Genomic DNA, 13758 nt, shown 5'->3' with positions numbered 1-13758 from the left:
CTCCAGCACAAAAAAATGAGGAACCAAGAATAAACTTGAGTTGATATTTTAGGTTCCAGGACCAAAGAAGGGTCAAGTGTCTATGGCATTCAAGCAGTGTGTGACCTTGAAAAGACATTGGTCCTATGTGTTATGCTTTTTACTGAGCTGTAAGAAGAGACAGGGACAAACAGAATTTTGTGGAGTAGAATACAAAGTGCGGTGGTCGTGGGAGATTTTCATATAAAATGAAAACAAGCCGTCTTGTTTATACAAGTACATAGAAGATAAATTAGTGTATTGCAAGACCTCTTTGGTAGGGTCGCTTCTATATTTTCCAACCAAGAATTCCTAAAAATTGATGACAGAAGATTGTGTTTTTTTTTTATGGTCTATGTAATCAGCCCTACAGACAAACACTGCAGGTCCCAGTATTCTCTAAGCAATGTATTTAAAGAGACAATGTAGTGTAAAAATAGAATAATTTTCCTCTTCATTAAACACATAGCTAAAGTCAGCCACTTAGGTGTAATAAACTGCTGCTCCTGAGGACAATGCTGGTGAACCAGTCAGGAGGGGCATACCAAACCACCAATCCAAGTGAAAAACAGCTTATTGACGGAACAGAACATACTAAGTGCCCATCTTCAAGCACTGCAAAGGGGTTACACCAAGTAAAAAAGGTCTTGCGTTTCAAAACCAAATGCTGTACAGAATTACACAATTTTCTTTTTCTGCTATAAAGGCCCTTTACATTTGTAGAAGTCTTGATTGTATGTTTCATGACCTTGCATAAAAAAATATCAACTCAGTGATACTCGAACAGGTCCTATATCACAGAGGGTTACCTGGGTGCTAATACCATGAATGAGAGTGAGCAGCGGATTAGTGCTTAAGTCAGTGGAAGCAAGTCACTCACAAACAAGCACTTGTAAAGATCCATAAAGCCCATAACGCAAGCATTGTTTGCCACTGCACGAGCACGCAGGAGTGAACACTAGCCTAATTAATATACAAAATTTAAGGATTGCCATAGGATTTATTTTTCTAATGAAGGAGCAAGAGTTAACAGGGGCAGTCGTTAAACATTACTGCGGAAAACAAAAATGTTTTATTATGAAAGCTTTGTTTTTAAAAAGCAACTAAAAGGGATACTAAACTATATATCTTTCATGATTCAGATAGAGCATGCCATTTTAAGCAATTTCTAACTTGCTCATATTATCAATTTTTCTACATTCTCTTGCTATCTTTATTTGAAAAGCAGGGATTCTAAACTTAGGAGTCGGCCCATTTTTGGTTCAGCACTTGCTGGTTGGTGGCTAAATGCAAGTGCTACCCAGGGTGCTCAACCAAAAATGGGCCAGCTTGTAAGCTTAGATCCCTGCTTTTCAAATAAAGATAGCAAGAGAATAAAGAAAATAGTAAAATTAGAAAGTTTCTTTAAATTGCATTCTCTATCTGAATTATGAACAAAAAAAAAAAAAAATGTGGGTTTAGTATCTTCAACATATTCCCTGTAGTTATAAAACGCAGAGCAGTATTTTCTTTAAGTGGCCAAATACAAAGTTTACAGTAATGCTCAGTTAAGCAGTATCCAGTAGAGATAAAGTGCAGGTATTGAGTACCGCAGATGATTGAGTAGGAAATACCAGAGTCCTTGCCGCGCCAGATGGTAGTTATGGCTGAAGTCCCGCTAGGAATACCCTGTTATGTGCACAGCATTTTCCTATGTCCCAGTATCATTCAGCTGCTGTGAAGAGTCTTCTTTGTAAATGATACTCCCCAGGGTTTTTACATAGGTTTGAGCTCCCAATTTGTAATCCATGAGCAAGTAGCTGGAACAACCTCTATTCTCTCCTACGAGGCCAAGAACAAAACTAAGGGAGATGGGAGGGATTTTAAGCGCGCATATGAGTTCTTGACCTCCTGCTAGTGGCAGGAAATATATCCCATATGTTATGGAGGACCATCATCATTTTACAAGAAACTACAAAATTTATTAAGAAGATTACATAATGCACCAATGTGATTCCCAACAATAAACATTGGGTTTGAATTGGGAAATAAATGTCAAACTCTGGAGCTAATGTATAAAGCCTTAACGGAGGATTGGAAAAATGTAAATTCTAATTCATGCGGTTAGGAAGAATATTGAGGAGCCAGCTTTATATGGGATAGTTAAATAAAGCTTTAGAAACAGATGAAGTTTGTAATTTACATGCATTACCTATTTTGCTGCTAAAAATGAAGAAAAACCTTGCAGTGCTTTCGCTGCATATTCATACATTCATTATAAACAGAGCAGCTAGGGTGTGATTACAGCCAGGGAGTCACTAGCTGACATCCCTTGCTCCCTCATGCTGGAGCTGTGTAAAGTGCTATGTAACGGCTCTGTTATATGCAAAAATCAGAAGTGCTGCAAAAATGCATACAAAGCAGCTTAAAAAAAAAAAAAAGGGACATGAAACCCAAAATGTTCTTTCATGATTCAGATAGAGAATACAATTGACTTCTATTATCTTATTTGCTTCATTATTTAGCTATCCTTGGATGAATAGCAATGCACATGGGGTGAGTCACCACCAATCAGCAGCTACAGAGCCTATTTAGATAGGCTTTTCAACAAAGGATATCAATATAATGAAGCAAAATTAGATAAAAAGTAAATTGTAAAGTTGTTGAAAACTGCATGCTCTTTCTAAATCATGAAAAAAAAAAATGTGGGTTTTATATTCCTTCAAACTCACTCAGCTGATCTTCGTAAAAAGGTTTAGTTATGAGTAATGAAACAAATTTGCGATACTTTCATTATTTGTTTTGCCTCCTTTTCATGTAATTTAGCTCTGAAAATTGAGGATTCTCTAAATGTGACATGCACCCTTCTGACTTAGGCTAACCTAGCTACATATTTACCCTAATTGGCTTTAGCAGATAACTGCAAAACAATGCACTTTATACCAACATAATTTACTGTTTACCCGCCTTACATTTGAACCATGCTAAGCACCCAATTAGTATGCAACTACCTACACCTCTTCAATTATATTTCCACCACTCAAGCAAGGCTTCCTATATTGCACAAATGATCAAAACAATAAACTATTGGTTCATAGCAAGTCGGCATTAAGGATATTGTAGGACAGTACATACTTGAAGGGGTGTCCGTCATCAGACTTCTGGATTGCCTGCAGAACACCTTTGTATATTCTGAAGCTGATGGTAACGGAGAGCAGGGCCAAGGCAACATACGCACACACGCTGACAATGCTGAATGCTGTCAACGAAAGCAGCAGGAACAGACTGAGACCGAACACCACACCTGTCTTCTTAATATCTTGCCAGTATAGGAGGTCAATCACTGTCATGTGGGGAGAAAAAAAAAAAAAGCATAAGATTACAAATTATTTCGTTGAATCATTGAGAGCGAGAAAAATAAAAATAAATCATGGATTCAGCATAAAATAATGTTACAATATGATTACATGTACTATAACACAAAATATAAATATATATATATAAATTTATATAAATAAATTTATATATATATATATATTTATAGGAAGAAAAAACGAGTGCAAGCAGGTATCTCCAATTCCAACCTCGATTTATTGGTTTAAAAATCCATGTGGTACATGATCAATGGAAAATCACAGGTATTACTTGACAAACAATGGCTGCTGCTGACATGTTTCGCCACTCAAGGCGTAATCATAGCTGCAGTAAAAATCACAGTCTGCCTATTTAAGGCAGCTGGACAATTTCTATTGGTTTAAAACTGTAATTGTTGACAAGTTTCACTTGGGGATTTTTAACCCTATATATACAATTTAAACATTAATGCCTCTTAATAGTTCAAATGTGGAATAATTCTTATAAGTTACTAGTTTATTCTATAAATATTTATCAATGCAAAAGTCACAGCGCTAAACTAACGTATAAACTATGCATGAAACTTGGTACGCTATGCATGAAAAATAAGAATAATACATACGCAAGGGAATATACAAATACATATATATACACAAATACACGAATACAGAAATAAAAATAAATATAATGGGTTAAAATTAAAGCACTCTTGTGGAAACTAAGTTCTATATATTTGTATAAACAAGGAATAACAGAATCAATCTTGTTATAGTGCTAATGAACCCAATAATACGTTATTTTATTAATGCTCAACAATTGCATATAGCTATATTAGATAAATAGTGTATATTTATATATGCATGATTTTGTTAGAAAAATTATCAGAAACAATTACTAGAAAAGTTAGAAAAATTGCCAGCAGAAGTTGCTGAAAACGTTTGCTAGAAAAAAACAACTTTTACTAGAATTAATTCTAGAAAAGTGTCAGAAAAAATTGTTAGACAAAAATTGCTTGCTAGAATACTAAATAGAAAAAAGAAAAATTGCTAGAAGGATGGGACTAGGGAGAGTTGACACAATACAACCAGTCAAGCTGACACGTCTATTTAAATGTTATTTAAAGTATTAGGATACCAAATTAAATCCTTTGACTAAATTGATACCCGTGATCACAGGATTGTGTCACAGAAAAGGGAGATGCATGGACCAACAGATCATTTCAAAAATTTTAAAAATTTATTTCCAAAAATTTATTAGGTCATATTCCGAATTCAGACCCAGAGGTACTCTGGTCTGAAGCTTAAATATCCAATACATCTCCCTCTTCTGCAACAGTTTGTTGCGATCACCTCCTCTTGGTGGGCATACCACCCTCTCTATAGCCTGCCACCTTAAGCTACTAATGTCTGTATTGTGGCAACGTGCAAAATGTCTGACTAAAGGAGTACTCGCTTCTCCTGCTTGAATGGTTGATAGATGGTTACGAATACGGACCTTTACCTCATTAGTAGTTAATCCTACATACTGTAGGTGACAGCATATGCAGGTGAGAAGATACACTACATAGGTTGATGTGCATTTTAGGCAGCTGTTGATTGGAAAAGTGTCACCCGTAACTTCTGATTTAAAGATGTTTGACACCAAGATGTATTCGCAGACCCGACATTTTTGTCTGCATTTGAACAGACCTTTGTGAGTTAACCATGAACTCACAGGTCTGTTCAATTCAGGTAACATTGATGGTGATAAAACATTTGCCAAGGTTTTCGCTCTCCGATAAGAACATCTTAAACCAGTTTTGACACAATTTTCCAATTTATCGTCAGCTGAGAGGAGTTTGAAATGTTTTTTAACAATCCTGCATATTTCAGTGTATTGTGTGCTGAAATCTGTTACAAAAGTAACGCCTTGGTGGGTGTCTGAGACTGTGTTGGTGGAAGACCCTTGAATTAAAGTGTTCCTATCAAGGTCTAAGACCTGCTCTCTAGCTTTAGAAACCACTTGGTTAGAATAACCACGTCTTTTCAGTCTATCACTTAATTCTAGTGATTTTTCACAAAAAGTGTCATTCAGAGTGCAGTTCCTCCTAACCCTGACAAACTGCCCCTTTGCTACGGCAAAGGGGACATGTCGGGGATGGCAACTGCTGGCATGCAGCAGTGCATTGCCTGCAGATGGTTTCCGATAGATACTACAGATTATCTTTCCCTGTTTGGTTCCTTCCAAAGAAATATCCAAAAAATTAATGGTATTAGCACATAATTCAGATGTAAATTGTAGACCAATATTGTTGCTATTTATAGCATCAATAAATTCCGAGAATGCTGTGTCCCCGCCCACCCAAATCAGCAGGAGATCATCAATATAGCGTCCATAATAATGGATCAAATGCCTGTGGGAGTTCCTATCTCCATAGATGTGGGACAGCTCCCACCAACCCATAAAGAGGTTTGCATAGGAGGGGGCAAACTTAGCCCCCATAGCTGTCCCACACCCCTGGAGAAAGAACTGCCCTTCAAATTTGAAGTAATTATGGGTGAGCAGGAACCACAGCACCCTCAGAATGTATTTCTGGAAGTTCAGACTAAAACCCGAATAGTTCTTGAGAAAGAAGGAAATTGCTTCCAGTCCCTCTTTATGGGGGATGGAAGAATACAAAGAAACCACATCAATTGTGGCCCATCGAAATTGACCAAAGTTCCATTCTTTAGATTCTAGTATTTGGATGACATGTTTCGTATCACCAAGATAACTATTCAAGGATAGCACAAATGGTTGGAGGATTCCATCCATCCATTGTGATACGTGTTCAGTCAGTGAGCCAATCCCACTGACAATGGGTCGTCCCTTAACTTCAGTAAGGGATTTGTGTATTTTAGGAAGATGGTGGAAGATGGGCACTACAGGGTGATCAACACATAGAAATTCAAAAGTGTCACGATCAAAGTGCCCATCCTCCAAGCCATCGTCCAGAATACCCAAAAGTTCACGTTTATATATTGAAGTGGGATCAGCAGACAAGAGAGTATAATTGTCAGTATTATGTAACTGTCGAAAGGCCTCTTGTAAATACATATCTCGATCGAGGACCACAATAGAACCTCCCTTGTCTGCTGAACGCACCACAATATCTTTATTATTCTTGAGTTCATCAAGGGCTAGTTTTTGTTGTTTCGTCAGATTGGAATGCATCTTATTTTCTACCGCTTTCAGTGCTGTAAGGTCGCGTTCAACTCTTTTAAAAAAGGTTTCAAGTACTGGACCTCTAGTGTGTATAGGGTAGAATTCAGAGGGTTTCTTAAAAGTACCGTAGAAATTAGTGTTGTCTGATTGGGTCTTAGAATCGCCCTCTCTCATTAATTGCTCCAGTGTAAGGGTATCACATACCTCACTGAATGTCTGTATATATCGTGTATTTTTCATTTGTGATGATAATGTTACTCGTGGGTTATCTATCTCAGCTGCAGATAAATTACTTGCTCCACAATAAAATTTCTTTAGAGTCATGTTTCTTATCAATTTATTAACATCTAATAACGTTTTAAAAACGTCAAAGTTGCTTGCAGGAGAAAAATTCAAACCCAAACTTAATACAGACAATTGAGCTGGTGTAAGCGTGTGCTTAGATAAATTGACAACATTATCTACTACTTGTATTTGTTTTTGTTTTGCCCCCTGTTTCCTCTGTTGCCTCGATTGCCCCTCAGCTGATAATGTTTCTGTCCCTGTTGTGCTCCTAACCCTATTCCTGTTTTCTGGGTTGAAAGACAAAAAAACCTGAGCCAAATTAACCTGGTCTTCATGAGAGGCATTTGTACCCTGTATCTGTGCACTCACCGTATCAGTAACATAAGTATATTTAGAATTTGTAGAAATAGAACCTGGGTTAGAATCTTTAGGTCTAACCACTTGTCCCTGGGATATGTCTTGTACATTGGCTTGTGTGTGCAAAAATGAGGTTGCAGGTTTAAGGATGCCCCTATGGGGTTCCTCACCCCCTGAAGGCTCATTATCTTCTCCTGACTCAAATTCACTATCGGAATAAGTTACTCTCTTCTGATTGGACTTAATTTTTGGTTGATCATTATGTGTGTTTTTATTATCAGATGTCTGGTTCTGACGTCTGTTTCTAGATCTACTTCTACCACGTCTAGAGTTGCCTCTATCAGAACGTTTCCAAATGTACACACTATTATTGGTGTAGTCCAATTGGTCTCTAATAAACTTTGTATGCTTAATCTCTAAGACACTCTGTTTCACTTCAGCCACACCACTTTTCAATATTTCATCAAACCTAGAGAAATTAGTGTCAGCAAGCCTATTGTTCATTTCAGCTTGCAAGAGACCTATTTCTTCTCTGACCCCATTTAGCAAATGCAATTTGTAAGTATTTAACAATAACATCAAACGAATAGAGCAATCAGACAATATTTCGTTCCAGGAATTGATAAAATCTATATCAGAAACATCAAAGGTGGGGAATTTGTTAATGCGTAACCCACGGGGAATTATTTTAAGCTTAACATAAGTATCCAAAGTCCAAATGTCCCATTGCAATTTGTGTTCTTTAATGAGCAATTTTTCCATCTCTTCAAAAAGACCTGAGAGTGAATAATTAACTTTATCTGTTGAGAAAACTCTAGTGATATCTGTATCAGTGCTGTCCCTTGCTGAAAGAGGCATTAGTGAAAAAAATTGTTGTTGTGAAATTTCCATGATGAGAATTGGTCAGTTCCTTAAAGGACAACTGCAGAAAACACTGTGATAATGGTAATATCAGGCAAATTACCAATAAATAATATAGTGAGAAAATAGTAATCACAGTGGAAGCTAAGTGTCCTTGAATTGTATAGTGTCAGTAATGAGCAAAGACATATAATGTCCCAAGTTGAACAGAAAAAGACTCTTATTTTCCAGTATTGTATACCCTAGTGGTACAAGGATATACTGTTAATCTGTATGTGTGTGGTGTCACTCCGTCACGCCAGCTTATAAATAAGCCACAGACCTGTCCTGGTCGCTGCTACTAACGCTCAGCCCTCTGGAAGGCGATAGACTCCGCTTGTAATGCGGCCCCGGTGCAGTCAATAATGTGACAACAACTCACCAATCTAGGCGATGCGGGATTCAATGAAGATATCCTGAAGTAGCATTGTAAGTTTTGCCAAGAACTTTGACAAATGACTGTATCGCAAAGTTATGTATATGTTCACCTATCGTATAGGCACATCTTCCATTGCACTCCAATAGCACACTCCTCAAAACCACTTACTCCACTGTCGGAGTCACACCTGAAAGATTCGTAGCTCACTTTAAAGGTACAGCTGCATGTATAGAGCCAAAAATGTCTCTGAAGAAACAAAAGATTCAGGGAATAGGCCTGGACAGGTGCATACAGTCATTTGTCAAAGTTCTTGGCAAAACTTACAATGCAAAATTGATTCAAATGGATCCTTCTGTCTATAGCCACTCATAGTCCCTGGTGACGAGAGACCACTCCCACTATTGCTGATGTCACACGCCAAGTAATCATCACAGGTGCTTGCAAGCAGAAGACAAGTGGAAACAACAAAAACCGGAGGACTTAAGCTAAGTATATGCTGTGTTTTCCAACTGAATTATTACACTTGCTAGAGACTCTTTATCCAGCAGTACTACTTGCGGCACATTTATTTGCCTTAAGAGAAGATTCCCTGGTATATATAAAGAGGAAAAACAAGCGCTTTTTGATACATAATATAGTTCACCTCTGTTTGGACTGCAGCCATATGTTTAACATGTATTTTGCCTACTTACTATAAATGTCCTATAAACATTAGATTCTATGTAACATTCGTTATAAACATGAGTTTTCTGGTTAACCCCTTATTGTTTATGATGTCTTTTTGTAATTTATAGCATAGGGAAAGTATTAGGTCTAAGTGCACTTAAAATGTTTTAGATTTTGCTGTCTTTAGTGGTAACTGATATTGACAGATAAGATATCGCTATATACTTAAGTGTTTTTTTGGGAAATTATTATAAATAAATTTTTGAAAGTCTTCTATGTGTGCCGTTTATTCCCTTGCTGTTCTAGGGTAATCTTATATACCCTGGTATTTTTTTCTATCTTTCTTTTATATTTTATATTTACTATAAGGGTGGCACCATTTAAAGCAAATTAGCAATATTACCTACTCTCTCACACCCCCTATATTTAGTATATATATATATATATATATATATATATATATATATATATATATATATATATATATATATATATAAATTTATACATATATATATATATATATATATATATATATATATATATATAAATTTATACATATATATTTACACACATACACACACTATTTATATATATTTCTCCGCATTCTGAGGAGGGAAACATCCATCTACACTTTATGAAAAAGCCATCCACTCAGAACGAAGCCAGTGTTATATCAGGATAAACAATATCTACTAAAGGAATATCGTTTGAAAAAATCTACACTATTTTTTTAGATCAGTTTATTTCTGACTAGCCATCTCTTCTCCGTGTTTAACCATTGCTAAATTGTTTTAAACACACGAGGTAACTAGAACTCACTGTGCTCTGGTATCATCCTCAAAAACAAATTCCACTGCAGCCATTTGTTGGCTAGTGCACTTTCATCTTAACTGACAGAGTGATGCAGGAGCGTTAAGGGACATTGTACTCTAAAATGTTCTCCTTTTTAATGTGTTCCCAATGGTTCATTTTATTTCCTGGAGTGTATTTAAAGGGCCATAATACCCAAATGTTTAAACACATGAAAGTGATGCAGCATAGCTGTAAAAAGCCGACTAGAAAATATCTCCTGAACATCTCTATGTAAAAAAGAAAGATATTTTACCTCAAAAGTTCCTCAGTAGCCACCTCCCATTGTAAAGGATTTCTAAGCAGCATATTAGTGTGTCTGTCCTAGGACAGCTGAAGGGATGAGCATCATGCACTCTCATGCTATTTCACCAATCAGGTAAAGGAAGTTTACAATGAAATCTCATGAGAGTTAAGTCAAATCTCATGAGATCACAGTAAAAGTTCATGACCTCAGCACTGCTGATGCCGATTGGCTGCTTTTCATTTCTTCATTTTTTTTAATTTTTTTACCTGCAACTGGGAACAGTTGAGTATAACTTTTTACACAGAACTTACTCTGCTGAGCTGAGGAGATTGTGAGGTAAAATATCTTCCTTTTTTACATAGAGATGCGCAGGTGATATTTTCCTGTCAGCTTTTTACAGTTATACTGCATCAGTTTCAAGTGATTTAGCATATGAGTATTATGTCCCTTTAATAGTTTGCAAACAGATCCTTTACCTTTATTTTGTTATAGCTTAGTTTGCCTGTCATATCCCCACCTATACTGGAAACCGAGAGGCAGAGCTTTTTTTCCCCACTTTCTGCAATGAGGCTTTTTCTGCAGTTCATTATAAAATTAAAGGGACAGTACACTGTAAAATTGTTTTTATAAGAATGTATTGTCAATGACTTATTATACCAGCTGCAGAGTATAAAAAGTATGAAAAACTGCATTTTCAGGTTTGTGTATATGAAAAGTTGCTGGTTTTGTGCTTTTAAACCACAGCCTTATTACAATGGGTTGAGCGTCACTTTTATGTACACAGACTTGCTCCCTTATCTTATCTTAGTCTGGAAAACTAAAGTTCAATACATAGAGAGAACAATGGAAAATTACCATGTTATTACTTAACTAGCCTGCACCCCACTGAGAGTGTAATCTCTTCTGCTGGCTGTGTTTACTTAGGCTATTCAATAGAATATACTCCAGTATAGAAACTCAGTAAAGGTCGGGATACCACAGGCTAAATAAGGCCAAAATAGGGGTAAAGGAGCTACTTGTAAACAATTTAATACACTCCAGCAGATAAAATGAATAATTGGGAACAATTTAAAGGGGAGAAACATTTTGGGTGAACTATTCCTTAAAATTAAATTGTCAAATTAGGCAATTACACTAAAGCATCAGCTCAATTGCAATGTGTTTATTAACAATAGAATAATGCTGTCATGATACAATCCTGTGGAGTAATTGATACGTGGATTGGTTTCATGTGAACTGTATGTTCTTTGTGTAATGTGTAGGAAGTTTTAAGACCCCCCTCCTCTTGGAGACTGATACTGTGAGTCACGGCTAGCTGTGCATTGGCTAACTCGTCATAAATTATGACTAGGGCGGGGACATTGACAAGACAAAGAGAATTTGAGTTTTAAACTTGATGTAACAGAAAGGCTGGGTTAGAACTTCCCTGGGACCCCAAGCAGCCAACATCTGAAAGAAGTTCTCCATATATCTCAAGAATTTGGTAATAATCTTAGATAGCGTAATCTTTTTATGTCCCAATTATTTTTTTTTAAAGAATTGTAACTTTGTACCTGTATGTTATTTTGGAAAGTTTTTATATTTTGGCACTGTGTAACCTGTATTGATATTTTTGTTATTAAACACATAGAAAATCTCATTCTGTCTGTGGGCTCTAATATTTGAATTCACCCTCTGTTGAGACAAGGTTAAAAGGCACGTTACCTAATTGTGTGAGTTATTGGGGTTCCAAAACACTGCATCTTATTTAGAAGTTTTGGCGGTGGCAGAAATTGTTAGAGCGGTGTGAACACAATTTGGGGATTAATGTGGTGTCCCTTTTTAAGGTCCAGAACTGTGTGCTATTAACCCCCTTCCCATCCACATCTCTCTATTGTGACGTTGAAAAGGCTTAATTCATCACAAAAGCAGTTTAAAGGGACATTATACAATCATTTTTTGCTTTGCAGAAATGTTTTACAGATTTATATAGCCCATGAAGTTTTTTTTTTTTGTTTTTTTTTAAAGAAAATGTAGTTTTGCTTATTTTTAAATAACATTGCTCTGATTTTCAGACTCCTAACCAATCCCCAAAGTTTTACGAGAATACCGTCAGATACCCAACTCCAGCTTGCTCCTGTATGTGTAAAGGGTCTTTTCATATGCAAAAGAAGGGGGAGGAGGAGGGGTGGAGTGTCTTATTTCCCACTTGCAGTGGGCTTTTCAACAGAGCTAAACAGTTTTTAAACCGTTTTATACTGGGATTTTTATATCAGTATCTGTGCATTTTATTTTTTATAGTAGTGTTTATTACATGCAGTTATATGAAAATTGGTGTATACTGTCCCTTTAAGTTTTATAATGTATTGCCAGCAGTTGAAGATTACATTGCAAATTAGCTACAAAGGAAAAAACAAAACAAAAACACAACATTTTAAGTTTAAAATGTCTCAATTGTTTCTTTTGCTCTTGATATATATATATATATATATATATATATATATATATATATATATATATATATTAATAAGATAAAGATGTACTAATTTAAAAAAAAAAAAAAAGTACACAGCTCACAAGAATGTCTTACATTCAGGAGTCACTACTTTGCAGCCTGAGAAAGGCAGGAAGGGGGGCAGGGTTGAGAATAAAAATACCTGAAAGACAGCACTGTTCCTTATTTGACTGTCCTCATCAAACAGTGCTTTGCTCTGGCTGCACTGTTAAAAAATAAAAACCTTACAGTGTAGCCAGAGCATAATGTTTGAAAAGAACAGCATAAGTGGAGCAGCGCAAAGCGAAAGCACTAACAGTTCCTGCATATGTCCCATTCTTTCTGCAGACATGCAGCATTTCTGCAATAACACCTTCGATCATAGCATGTTCCGCCTTGGGAACTGAAAATAAGTGGGGGGGGGGGGGGGGGGGGGGGGGGGGGTAATGACCGTAAATATGAGGAGATGGCACTAATTAATCTCCTAGTGTGGTCAAAGAGGGAGAGATATTTTGTATCTGGGAAAAAGCTGGTTGTGCTCGTTCAACCACTTCTCTGTTATGTACTGAAAAGCTAATTATGGCGAACATTAGGTCTGCTTTACTTGCAACTCTGGCCATTGTTATGAGCATGTCCTGGGCAACAGGTGGTAGTTTAAATGAACAAAACCATATGTAAAATACAAAAATAAAAACGAAGGAACAATTTTACCATACATTTAACGCTTTGTAGTAGGTATACCAAGTCATTTGAAACAAACAAGTTTATAGTACAGTGTCCTGTTAAATAGGGAACAGGTAGTAACGAAACTGCTCTAACAAAATGGAGAATTTCACTTTCACTGATTAGATATATTAGTGATGCTGATGTAATATGCTACCAACTCTCGGCATCAGACCACTTAAAAAAAGGCAACACCTCCACTGTTTCCTAGTGCAGCACAGAATTCAACAAGCAAGTAAAATATCTTCTCCATACAATCTGTGCACTATAGTCACTAACAGGATTAGCCACTTTAAACACACATATATATTAGAGTAGATTTTCAGTAGTTCCTGTAATCTAGTA

General features: G+C 36.4%; 1 protein-coding gene across 1 annotated transcript in view; it reads right to left on the bottom strand.

Moving 5' to 3' along the window:
• The window catches only part of RTN4 (reticulon 4), a 179563-nt gene that overhangs the window by 60037 nt on the left and 105768 nt on the right, over positions 1 to 13758 (bottom strand). The window contains exon 4 of the mRNA XM_053712196.1: positions 3133 to 3340. Within this exon, the coding sequence (XP_053568171.1) occupies positions 3133 to 3340 (208 nt within the window). The remainder of the gene's footprint in view (positions 1 to 3132; positions 3341 to 13758) is intronic.

The sequence above is a fragment of the Bombina bombina genome, chromosome 4 (genome assembly GCF_027579735.1).
Source record: "Bombina bombina isolate aBomBom1 chromosome 4, aBomBom1.pri, whole genome shotgun sequence".
NCBI lineage: Eukaryota > Metazoa > Chordata > Amphibia > Anura > Bombinatoridae > Bombina > Bombina bombina.
Note: the sequence above shows the minus strand (reverse complement) of the source record. Positions and strands in the feature narration are given on the sequence as shown.